The sequence below is a fragment of the Eptesicus fuscus genome, chromosome 14 (assembly GCF_027574615.1).
Source record: "Eptesicus fuscus isolate TK198812 chromosome 14, DD_ASM_mEF_20220401, whole genome shotgun sequence".
Taxonomy (NCBI): Eukaryota; Metazoa; Chordata; class Mammalia; order Chiroptera; family Vespertilionidae; genus Eptesicus; species Eptesicus fuscus.
Window position 1 is genome coordinate 76,462,064 of NC_072486.1, and position 13,165 is coordinate 76,475,228.

General features: G+C 39.8%; 1 protein-coding gene across 4 annotated transcripts in view; it reads left to right on the plus strand.

Moving 5' to 3' along the window:
* The window catches only part of TMEM168 (transmembrane protein 168), a 37,410-nt gene that overhangs the window by 4,839 nt on the left and 19,406 nt on the right, over positions 1 to 13,165 (plus strand). For 2 of the 4 annotated variants that reach the window (XM_028127033.2, XM_054726229.1), the window contains exon 2: positions 1,852 to 3,105. In XM_028127033.2, the coding sequence (XP_027982834.1) occupies positions 1,978 to 3,105 (1,128 nt within the window). In that variant the 5' untranslated portion in view covers positions 1,852 to 1,977. Of the gene's footprint in view, positions 1 to 1,851; positions 3,106 to 13,165 lie in introns of those variants that run through there. The other 2 variants (XM_054726231.1, XM_054726230.1) reach the window with 2 other exon arrangements.

Consider the following 13,165-nt stretch of genomic DNA (forward strand, 5'->3'; position numbering starts at 1 on the left):
CCTCTCGCGGTCCCTGTCCAGCTAGCCAACCTCCAGCATCCCTCCTCGACCCTAATCATGCACCAGTGGGGTCCCTTGGCCTGGCCTGTGCTCTCTCGCAATCTGGGACCCCTCGGGGGATGTTGGAGAGCCAGTTTCAGCCCAATCCCACAGGCCAGGCCAAGGACCCCACTAGTGCATGAATTCGTGCACTGGGCCTCTAGTTTGTAGTAATACTCCCAGACACCTTAGGGTGCTCACTCAGTGACATTCTTCTCCAGTCAAATGGATAATTAAGGGTTCATTCCAGGTTATCTCATGTTTCTGCTGGGTCTGTTTTTAGTGTCCTGCTTTTAAGAAGGAAAGTATAAAAAAGCCCTGGCTGGTGTGACTTGGCTGGGTGTTGTCCCATGCACTGAGGGGTTGCTGGTTCGGCTGGATCCCCATTGTGGGGCATATGAGAGGCAGCCAACCCATGTTTTGCTCTGACATAGATGTTTCTCTCTCCCTTTCCCTTCCTCTCTCTCCAAAAGAAAAGAAAGAAACTATAAATAAGCTGATCACAAACTAGTTATTTTCTGGGTTTTTATCTGGTTGAGTTCTCTCTGGATATTCAGTGTGGCCTTGAGCCAGTGCATCAGTTCTGAAACAGTGTACTAGAAAATTGAAGAATTCCTTAAACCGTTTTGTGACCACTGTCAAGTTTTTAAGTGCAATTTGTGTGGCATTTAAAATTGAAATAATTATCTGGCCTCTTAACAAATAATCATTATGATAACTATTTTTCTTTCTTTATTGATTAAGGTATTACATATGTGTCCTTATCCCCCCATTGTCCTCCCACCCCCCATGATAATTTATAAAGTAAAATTAATTTCTTAATTTACTCTACAATAAATACAACATTCCAACTTTTCAATTTTGACTAGAAAGGTCAGGAATTGGTTTGCTACAGAGATAATACTTAGATTTGGAAAGTAGGTTTGATAATCATAGTAATTTAGTAGAGGTAAAAGTACAAGGAAAATTATGGGTCAATGTTTAGGACTGAATAACTTTAATAGTTTTGTTTTTTAAAATATATTTTATTGATTTTCCACAGAGAGAAAGGGAGAGGGATAGAGAGTTAGAAAAATCGATGAGAGAGAAACATCGATCAGCTGCCTCCTGCACACCCCCTACTGGCGATGTGCCCGCAACCAAGGTACATGCCCTTGACCAGAATCGAACCCGGGACCCTTCAGTCCGCAGGCCCGATGCTCTATCCACCGAGCCAAACCGGTTTCAGCAACTTTAATAGTTAAACTTTGCTTCTAGAAAGTTTATTAGGTAAACAATGTAAAGATTAAGATTTTATAACATTTTAGAACTGCCTTGTAAAAATATGTAGAGGGTTTTAGGCAGGTAGTAATGACTGCTATTATTGGATACTGGTACTTTCCAAATTAGAGGTAATGATGAAGTCCCTCATCCTATTTAAGATCTGAGTAGCTTTGCATTGTGCCAAACCCATCTGCTACAATCTAAGCTAAGCTGAACATTTTACATTTGTGTGTTGTTGAAAAAAAGAGATATTGGATAAGAATTAACTAGCAAATTTCTCACCACTTCTGGAAAAACAGTTTCATTGATATTCATTTAGTCATACAATCCTAGTATATGATGAGTGGACAGCACAGCCTTTTTGGTTTGGATAAACTGCTGAATTTTTAAGCCAGAGACAGTTATCATTAAGATACTTGCAAATCACGTTTTAAACTGGGTTTCAGAATAAACTTTATTTCTCACTTATTCATTATTTTTAATGAAGAAGCTACATGTGAAAGATAAATTATACAAAATTAACGTTGAAATATTTTTTCTTCTTTTTAGATCACTAAACAAAAATTCGACCAGAGAAAATGCTGAAATCGGAGTTACAGATGCATGGGATTTGCTGAATGAAATATAAGCAGTTAATTTTTGTAACGTGGGCGAAAGCCAAAATTGCCAAATTACATGTGTAAATCACTGCGTTATTGCTTTAGTCATTGTCTCTATTTAGCAATGACAAGACTGGAAGAAGTAAACAGAGAAGTGAACATGCATTCTTCAGTGCGTTATCTTGGCTATTTAGCCAGAATCAATTTACTGGTTGCTATATGTTTAGGTCTTTATGTAAGATGGGAAAAAACAGCAAATGCCTTACTTTTGGTAATTTTTATTCTTGGTCTTTTTGTTCTTGGAATTGCCAGCATCCTCTATTATTATTTTTCAATGGAAGCAGCAAGTTTAAGTCTCTCTAATCTTTGGTTTGGATTCTTGCTTGGCCTCCTATGCTTTCTTGATAATTCATCCTTTAAAACTGATGTGAAAGAAGAATCAACCAAATATTTGCTTCTAACTTCTATAATATTAAGGATATTATGTGCTTTGGTGGAGAGAATTTCTGGTTATGTCCATCATCGGCCCACTTTACTAACTACAGTTGAATTTCTGGAACTTGTTGGATTTGCCATTGCCAGCACTATTATGTTGGTGGAAAAGTCTCTCAGTGTCATTTTACTGGTTGTAGCTTTGGCCATGCTGATTATTGACCTAAGAATGAAGTCTTTTCTAGCTATTTTAAACTTAGGTATTTTTGTAGTCTTATTATTTTTCTCCTCATTGGAAACTCCCCAAAATCCAATTGCTTTTGCATGTTTTTTTATATGCCTGATAACTGATCCTTTCCTTGACATTTATTTTAGTGGACTTTCAGTGACTGAGAGGTGGAAACCCTTTTTGTACCGTGGAAGAATTTGCAGAAGACTTTCAGTTCTTTTCACTGGAATGATTGAACTTACATTTTTTATTCTTTCAGCATTTAAACTTAGAGACACTCATCTCTGGTATTTTGTAATACCAGGTTTTTCAATTTTTGGAATTTTCTGGATGATTTGTCATATTATATTTCTTTTAACTCTTTGGGGATTTCATACCAAATTAAATGACTGCCATAAAGTATATTTTACCCACAGAGTAGATAACAACAGCCTTGATAGAATCATGGCATCCAAAGGAATGCGCCATTTTTGCTTAATTTCAGAGCAGTTAGTTTTTTTTAGTCTTCTTGCAACAGCTGTTTTGGGAGCAGTTTCCTGGCAGGTAAGCTTATAGTTTCTTTATTATGTCAGTGCCTGTGATGTGTGATTAAATGTTTGCTTCAATTGTTGAATTATTAGAATTGAAAGGTCAAGTTTCTGATTTCAAAAGGAGATTCTTTTTTTATGGCGCTTACTCAATTTTGTTCATGGAATTGAAGTACTGAATGAACATTGATAGGATAATTTAGTTTGGTCTCTAGCAAAGAGGCACCAAAATGTTAGTCATACTCAACATGTGACATGCCTCTCACCTTTGCTTGTTCATTAATGAATGAAGTATTCATAGATTAAAGATTCTTAGAATATTAACATTTGAAAGGTGTTTAGAGATTGTACCTTAATTCTTTCATTAAAAATATATATTTATTTATTATTGACTAGAGGCCCGGTGCACAAAATTCATGCACGGGGGGTCGCCTCGGCCTAGCCTGCACCCTCTCCAATCCGGGACCCCTCGGGGGATGTCCGACCACCAGTTTAGGCCTAAACCGGTGGTCAGAAATCCCTCTCACAATCCGGGACCGCTAGCTCCTAACTGCTCACCTGCCTGCCTGCCTAATTGCCCCTAACTGCCCCATACCCGCTGGCCTGGTCACACCTTACTGCCCCCCCTGACAGCCTGGTTGCCTTTTACTGCACGCCCCCCCCCCCCCCCCCCCTGCCGTTTGGTCATCCCTCACTAACCCCCCTGTCGGCCTGATCACTCTATGCAGCCTGCTGTTCAGTCATTTGGTTGTCACTCACAAACCCTCCTGCCAGCCTTGTCGCCCCATGCAGCCTGCTGTTTGGTCATTTGTCTGGTTGTTTCCGTTGTGATGGTCCCTGGCTTTTTATATATTAGGATTTCAGAGAGAAAGGCAAAGGGAGAGAGAGATAGAAACATCAATGATGAAACAGAATCATTGATCGGCGGCCTCCTGCACACCCCATATGGGGGATCGAGCCCAAAACCAGGGCATGTGCTCTGACCGGGAATCAACTGTTACCTCCTGGTTCATAGATAGACACTCAACCACTGAGCCACACTGGTTTGACAGTTCTTTCTTTTTTATACATGAGGAAACTGAAAGCCAGAGAAGACTTTTATCCAGAATCACTGGTAATAGCCAGAACCACTTTACCTAGCTTCTATATAGTCTACTGGTGTCCTCATCACTACAGCACATTTCTTTTACATAGCCATTTATCGACAGATTTTATATGAAAGGTAGTGTAATGACATATCAGGTACTTAAATACAGATTAAAGGCTCTCCTAAGAAAGAAAAAAAAATGTTTTACAATGCATTTGCTGTTGCCCTAGCCGGTTTGGCTCAGTGGATAGAGCGTTGGCCTGGGAACAGGTTCAATTCCAGTCAAGGGCACAAGCCCAGGTTGTTGGCTCTATCCTCAGTAGGGGGCCTGCAGGAGGCAGCCGATCCTGATTCTCTCTCATCGATGTTTCTATCTCACTCTTTCTCTCCCTCTCTCCCTCTCCCTTGCTCTCTGAAATCAATAAAATATATATTTTAAAAAACAACAACACACACACAATAGATTTGCTGTCCACAGAATGTTACTAAAGACATTTAAACTGTGGTTGGAGTTTATATCTACAGTATTAATAAATCCAGTCTTCCATTCATGGAACATTTGTTGAGTGAGCTATATGTCATGTACTATACTGTGTTGACCTCAAGATAACTAATAAATGCCTCTGTTCTTAAAGAAGATAGAGTCTCTAATAGGATGGGGAATAGACAGGCATGTAAACAAACAATTATTACAGTGACAAATGCTGTAATTTGAGTACATCAGTTTGGGATGTAGGGCATAAAGGAAGGTCAACTCTGCTTTGCACTAGTTAGTTGCTGCAGAATGATTTCTAGATCTGAGTATTTGAAGGGAGATGTGGAGATTTATCTGGGTATGGTGCTTTTTAGTCAATGTAGGCTAGATAAGGGAGCCTGTGTGGGAGTCAACCAAATGGTGTAAACATTGTGGGTGTTGCCCCTATTATATCTTCCTCACTTTACTTGCCAAATGCGAGGGACTATCATGATGATGATGGTGGTGTTAGTTATGATGGAAGATAATGTTTGTTATTTTCAGTTTTTCTAAATAATTGGTTTCTAGTTTAATACTATTTGGTCAGAAGAGATGCTTTAAAATAATTTTTTCCCATTACAGTTGACTTACAATAATAGTTTCAGGTGTACAACATAGTGATTAGACATATATATAATTTACGAAGTAATCAACCCAATAAATCTGACACCATATAGTTATTACAATATTATTGACTATATTTCCTATGCTGTACTTTACATCCCCATGACTGTTCTGTATCTACCAATTTCTACTTCTTAATTCCTTTACATTTTTTACCTAGTCCCCTAACCCCCTGCTCCTTCTGACAACTATCAGTTTAGTCTATGTATTTATGAGTTTGTTTCTATTCTGCTTGTTCATTTATTTTGTTTATATAGATTCCACATATAAATAAAATAATCTAGCATTTGTTTTCTCTGTTTGACATATTTCACTTAGTATAATATTTTTAGGTCTATCCATGTTGTTGCAGATGACAGAATTTCATTCTTTTTTATGTGTAAGTCATATTCCATTGTCTGTATGCACCACTTCTTTATCCATTCATCTAATGATGGACACTTAGGTTGCTTCCATATCATAGCTATTGTAAATAATGCTGCAGTGAACATATGGGTGCATATGACTTTTCAATTTAGTGTCTTGGGTTTCTTCAGATAAATACCAGAATTGAAATTGCTGGGTCATTCTTTCTCTCTTGTTATAGCCTGTGTTTTGGTCTGGTATAAGTATGCTTTTTTGTTTGTTTCAATTTCCATGAAATATCTTTTCCATCTCTTTACTTTCAGTCTGTGTTTGTCTTCTGATCTGAAGTAAGTCTCTTGTAGATAGCGTATATAAAGGTCTTGTTTTGTTATTTGTTCAGCTACTGTATATCTTTTGGTTGGAGCATTTAATCCTTTTGTTCATTGCCATGTACACCCCTCTATCTAGATAGCATTGAGTTTCAACTTGAGCATAAATACCTTTAATTTTTGAAAAATGAAATTTATTGGGGTGACATTGGTTAGTCAGAGTATATAGGTTTCAAGTGTACATTTCTGTGATACATGATCTGTATATTGCTTTGTGTTTCCACCACCCAAAGTCACATTATCTTCTACCACCACATATTTGACCTCTTCACCCTTTACTTTCCCCTAACCCCCTTCCCTCTGGTAATCACCATACTGTTGTCTTTGTTTATAAGTTTTTTGTTTGGTTGGGGTTTTTTGTTTGTTCATATGTTGCTTTCAGTTTTTATCCCACATGTGAATGAAGTCATATGGTTCTTAACTTTTTCTGTCTGACTTATTTCACTTAGCATGATATTCACAAAGTTCATCAATTTTGTGTCAAATGGCAGTATTTCATCTTTTCTTATGGCTGAGTAGTATTCCACTGTATGGGTGTACCACATCTTCTTTATCCAGTCATCTGTCAAAGTACACTTAATTGTTTCCATGTCTTAGCCACCGTGAACAATGCTGCAGTGAAACATAGGAGTGCATATATGTTTTTCAAATAAATGTTTTCAGATGTTTTGGAAGAGGAGTCACTAGATCATATTCTTAATTTTTTGAGGAACTGCCATACTGTTTTTCATAGTAGCTATACCACTTTACATTCCCATTAGCGATGAATGGGTTCCTTTTTTACTACAACCTCTCCAATACTTGTTATTACTTGTCTTGTTGATAATAGCCATTCTAATAGGTAAACACCTTCAATTTTAAGAAGAGCTGTGTGCTCTCTCTGGTTCCACAGACCCTGCTGATGCCAGCATAAATGGCCTTGGACCACAGTCTTTCAGACATATTTGTTGTTATAAAAGTCCTGTTCCCAGAAGGCCTCCACATGACCCAAGATGTCAGAAAGAGCCCAACATCATTTATTGTGTAGACTGTCCATACCCCATTGTATGTTCTTGCCTCCTTTGCCATATATTAATTGACCATATAAGTGTGGGTTTATTTCTGGGCTCTCTTTTCTGTTTCATTGATCTTTGTGCCTGTTTTTATGCCAGTACCATGCTGTTTTGATTACTATAGCTTTGTATTACAATTTAATATCAGGTAGCATGATATTTACAACTTTGTTTTTCATGTTGATATTTGACCTCTTCCCATGAATTTTCTTAATGGCATCTAGAATGGTGAATCCTTTTCAGAAGGTTTTCAATTTACTTTGCCTGAATCCATCTGAGGATTCGCTATCTACGGCAGCTATAGCCTCAGAAAATAATAACAGTTGAAAGCCAGAATTACTTCTTGCTTTGGGGCTGCAGAATGGATGTTGTGTTAGCAGGCATGAAAACAACATTAATCTCATTGTACAACTCCCTCAGAGCTCTTGGGTGACCAGTTGCATGCCAATGAGCGGTAATGTTTTGAAAGGAATGTGTGTGTGTGTTTTTTGCTGAGCAGTAGGTCTGTCATCCAGGCTTTCTTGTTCCAACTATGGAGCACAGGCAAGGTAGATTGAGCACAATTCTTAAAGGCCCTAGGATTTTGGAGGGAGTGGTGGTGGAAACTGAGCACTGACTTCCACTTAAAGTCATCCCTAACAAGAGAGTCAGCCTGTTCTTTGAAGCTAGGAATTGACTTCTCTCTAGCTATGAAGTCCTGAATGGCATCTTCCAATAAAAGGTTATTTCTTCTGCATTGAAAATCTGCAGATTAGTGTAACCACCTTCATTAATTATTTTAGCTTGGTTTTCTGGATAACTTTCTGCAACTTCTACATCAGAACTTGTTGCTTCACCTTGCACTTTGATGCTATGGAAATGGCTTCTTAAATCGCATGAACTTTTCTGCAACTTCTTCACCTCTCAGCCTTCGTTAAATTGAGGAAACAGGGCCTTCTCTGGATTGGGCTGTTTGGCACAAGAGGCCTAGCTCTTGGCCTGTCTCAACTTTTGATATGCCTTCCTCACTAAGCGTAATATTTTTTAGCTTTTGATTTAAAGTGAGAGACATGAAACTCTTTTCTTTACTTGAACATTCGTAATTATTAATTGAGATGATTTTAATATTGTTGTATCTCAGGGAATAGGAGGCCCTAGGAGAGGGAGAGAGATGGGGGAACAGTTAGAACACATATGACATTTACTGATTAAGTTCACCCTCTTAGATGGATATAGTTTGTGGCACCCTGAAACAATTACAACAGTAACATCAAAGATCACTTATCATAGATCACAATAGCAAATCTTATATAATAAAGAGGTAATATGCAAATTGATCACTCCAACACACAAGATGACTGCCCCCATGTGGGCAAAGTAGTCCACCCTCATGTGGACACAAGATGGCCAGCAGGGAGGGCTGTTGAGAGGGACCAGGCCTGAAAGGGAGGGCAGTTGGGGGGACCAGGCCAGCAGGGGAGGGCAGTTGAGGGTGACCCAGGCCTGCAGGGGAGGGCAGTTGGAGGGGGACCAGGCCTGCAGGGGAGACAGTTGGAGGCAACCAGGCCTGCATGGGAGGACAGTTGGGGGGGGCCCAGGCCTTCAGGGGAGGGCAGTTGGGGGGGGGAACCACGCCTGCAGGAGAGGGCAGTGGGGGGGGGGCAGGCCTGCAGGGGAGGACAGTTAGGGGTGACCAGGCCTGCAGGGGAGGGCAGTTTGGGGCAACCAGGCCAGCAGGGGAGGGCAGTTATGAGCCACCAGGCCGGCAGGGAAGGGCAGTTAGGGGCAACCAGGCTGGCAAGGGAGGGCAGTTAGGGGTGACCAGTCCGGCAGGGGAGGGCAGTTAGGGGTGACCAGGCCCGCAGGAGAGGGCAGTTAGAGACAATTGGGCTGGCAGGGGAGCAGTTAGGCGTCGATCAGGCAGGCAGGCAAGCGGTTAGGAGCCAGCAGTCCTGGATTGTGAGAAGGATATCTGACTGCCCGATCCCATAGTGGGATCGGGCCTAAATGGGCAGTCGGACATCCCTCGAGGGGTCCCAGATTGGAGAGGATGCAGGCTGGGCTGAGGGACCCCCCCCCCCCCCCGTGCACAAATTTCGTGTACCAGGCCTCTAGTATAATAATAATGAAAAAGTTTGAAATATTGTGAGAATTACCTAAATGTGACACAGAATCATGAAGTGAGCAAATGCTATTGGAAAAAAATGGCACTGAGATGCTCTCCCTCCTGGGAGCATGCCTACGCCTTTCTTCCCTCTCAGGTGCATCTCCCATACTCTTCAGAGTTCCCATGAGACTTGCAACCAGGGGAACAATATGCAGCGACAGCTTGTCCCAGGCTAACCCCTTGATCCTGTCTCCAAGACCCCCTTTTCTCTGACTTCCCTGTGAGCCAAAGCAGCCCACCTTGGCTCATTTCTTTCCTATAACTTTTATAGAGCCAAATCAGCCCTGCCTACGCTCTCTTCTATTGCCTCTTCTAACCTAAGCCCTTCCTTTTTCACACTGTCCTCAGCTTTAATAAACACTCTCAAATAAAAATTTTAAAAAATGGCACCAATAGACTTATTCAAATGTAAGGTTGCCACAAATCTTCAGTTTGTAAAAAAAAACCCTCCATATCTGTGAAGCACAATAAATTGTGTTACGCCTGTATTTACAGTACAACCAACAAAAGACTCTTATCCAAAATATGTTGAGAGCGAAACAAACCTGTAAATCAATAATTAAAAGGTAGCCCCATGGAAAAGTAGGCAAAGTATTTAGCACTTCACTAAATATGAAACCCAAATGATCAAAGATATTTAATATCATTAATCAGAGAACTAAATACTTATTCTGGTTTTGTTAAGTATAATGGAAAATTAATAGGAATCTAAATGCAAATAATAGCTAATCAAATAATTAAGATTTCATCAGGTGATAGGAATGCCATTTGGAATTCTCAAATGATTTTTAGAGCGATGTTTATAGGCTTACAATATATTACAATGTTTACAGAACGTTATCAGTCCCACTTTGATAAAATAAATAAATATATATATATATATATATATATATATATATATATATGTGTGTGTGTGTGTGTATATATATATATATATGTAAACATAAATTGTATGAAAGTTGGAAATATTTTTAAAAGTACCTGTGTATGGGTGATGTACTTGGAGTAATTTTAATGACATGTCTTTTTTACTTATTTGTATTACTAGAGGCCCGGTGCATGAAATTCGTGCACGGGGCAGTGGGGTCCCCTCAGCGCAACCTGCACCCTCTCCAATCTGGGACCCCTAGGGGGATATCCAACTGCCAGTTTAGGCCTGATCCCGGGGATCGAACCTAAACCAGCAGTCAGACATCCCTCTCATAATCTTGGATCACTGGCTCCTAATTGCTCACCTGTCTGCCTGCCTGGTCACCCCTATCTGCCCCCCCTGCCGGCCTGGTTGCCCCTCACGGCCCCCCTGCCGGCCTGGTCAGCAGTTCAGTCATTTGGTCGTCCCTCACTAACCCCCCTGCCGGCCTGGTCGCCCCACGTAGCCTGCTTGTTCAGTTGTTTGGTTGTCCCTCACTAACCCCCTGCTGGCCTGGTCATAGGCAGCCATCTTGACAGGACATGCTGGTCAATTTGCATATTACCTCTTTATTATATAGGATTTTATTTTATCAGAGAACATTTATTTGGAAAACCACAGATAGGAGAAGTAATTCATAGAAGAAATGGGCTTAGGAAACAAGTTATAGAGGAAAGGCCATTGGAGCTTAGTAGTGAGGAAGGTAAAGGTGAAGCTCCTGAGAGGATGGGGAAAGGGCAGGGAAAGGTGCCAGCTTGCTCCTGGGAGGGAAGATGCCAATATTTGTATTTTTTAATGTTTTTAAATTATGCATATACTGTCTAATTTATGTATTTGATAACAATGTATCAGATGTAAGGCATTTTATCGATTATGGGAATCAGGTTCCTATTTTTTTATTAAATTTTGATCAAATGAACTACCTTCTAGTATTAGAAAAATGTGTGTTCATGCACATAGGCCCATGATTGTGTAGTATGTGCAGTAACAACACAGAATGTAGACTAGTATCAGTATTGCAAGGATATAGATCAGGACTGTGTATCATCCTTCCGTTTTCTTTTCACTTAAAAGCGTCCTTTAATTATTTTCTTTCCATTATTGCAGTTACTACCTAATCTTGCCTCCTCTTTTTATTTTATTTTATTTTTTTTTAATTTTTTTTCTTTTTTTTTAAATATTTTTATTGAGGTATTATATGTGTACATATCTTACTATTACCCCCCACCCCACACCCACACATGCCCTCCCCCCCCAGAGTTTTGCGTCCATTGTTTATGCTTATATGCATGCATACAAGTCCTTCGTTTGATTTCATAACTCCCCCACCTTTCCCAAACTTTCCCCCTGTACTTTGAAAGTCTGTTTGATGCTTTACTGTCTCTGTATCTATCTTTTTGTTCACCACTTTATAATGTTCTTTACTATCCCTAAATGAGTGAGATCATGTGGTATTTTTCTTTCATTGACTGGCTTATTTCACTTAGCATAATGTTCTCCAATTCCATCCAGGTTGCTGCAAATGATGAGAATTCCCTCTTTTTTATGGCAGCATAGTATTCCATTGTGTAGATGTACCACAGTTTTCCGATCCAGTCATCTGCTGATGGGCACCTAGGCTGTTTCCAAATCTTAGCTATTGTAAATTGTGCTGCTATGAACATAGTGGTGCATATATCCTTTCTGATTGGTGTTTCTAGTTTCTTCGGATATATTCCCAGGAGTGGGATTACTGGGTCAAATGGGAGTTCCATTTTCAGTTTTTTGAGGAAACTCCATACTGTTCTCCACAGTGGCTGCACCAGTCTGCATTCCCACCAGCAGTGCACGAGGGTTCCTTTTTCTCCGCATCCTCGCCAACATTTGTTGTTTGTTGATTTGTTGATGATAGCCATTCTGACAGGTGTGAGATGGTACGTCATTGTTGTTTTGATTTGCATCTCTCGGATAATAAGTGACTTTGAACATGTTTTCATGTGTCTCTTGGCCTTCCTTCTGTCTTCTTTTGAAAATATTCTGTTTAGGTCTGTTGCCCATTTTTTTATTGGATCATTTATCTTCCTCTTATTGAGTTGCATAAGCTGCCTGTAGATGTTGGAGATTAAACCTTTATCAGTGATAGCATTTGCAAATATGTTTTCCCATGCAGTGGGCTTTCTTGTTGTTTTGTTGATGGTTTCTTTTGCTGTAAAAAAGCTTTTTATTTTGATGTAGTCCCATTTGTTAATTTTCTCTTTAGCTTCCATTGCCCTAGGGGCAGTGTCAGTGAAGAAGTTCTTGTGGCATATGTCTGAGATTTTGTTGCCTGTGGATTCCTCTAGTATTTTTATGGTTTCCCGTCTTATGTTTAAGTCCTGTATCCATTTTGAGTTTATTTTTGTGTATGGTGTAAGTTGGTGATCTAGTTTCATTTTTTTGCATGTATCTGTCCAGTTTTCCCAACACCATTTATTGAAGAGACTGTCTTGACTCCATTGTATGTTCATGCCTCCTTTGTCAAATATTAATTGAGCATAGTGGTTTGGGTCGATATCTGGGTTCTCTATTCTGTTCCATTGATCAATATGTCTGTTCTTGTGCCAGTACCAGGCTGTTTTGAGAACAGTGGCTTTGTAATACAGCTTGAAATCTGGTATTGAGATGCCACCTACTTTATTCTTCTTTCTGAGGATTGCTGAGGCTAGTCGGGGTCTTTTTTTATTCCAGATGAATTTTTGGAGAGTTCTTTCTAGGTCTGTGAAATATGCTGTTGGTATTTTGATGGGGAGTGCATTGAATCTGTAGATTGCTTTGGGTAGTATGGACATTTTAATGATGTTGATTCTACCAATCCAGGAACATGGTATGTTCTTCCATCTGTTTATGTCTTCCTCTATCTCTTTTTTCAGTGTCCTGTAGTTTTCTGCGTATAGGTCTTTTACCTCCTTAGTTAAGTTTATTCCTAGGTATCTTAATTTTTTTGGTGCGATGGTAAATGGGATTGCTTTTTTAGTCTCTCTTTCTGTAAGT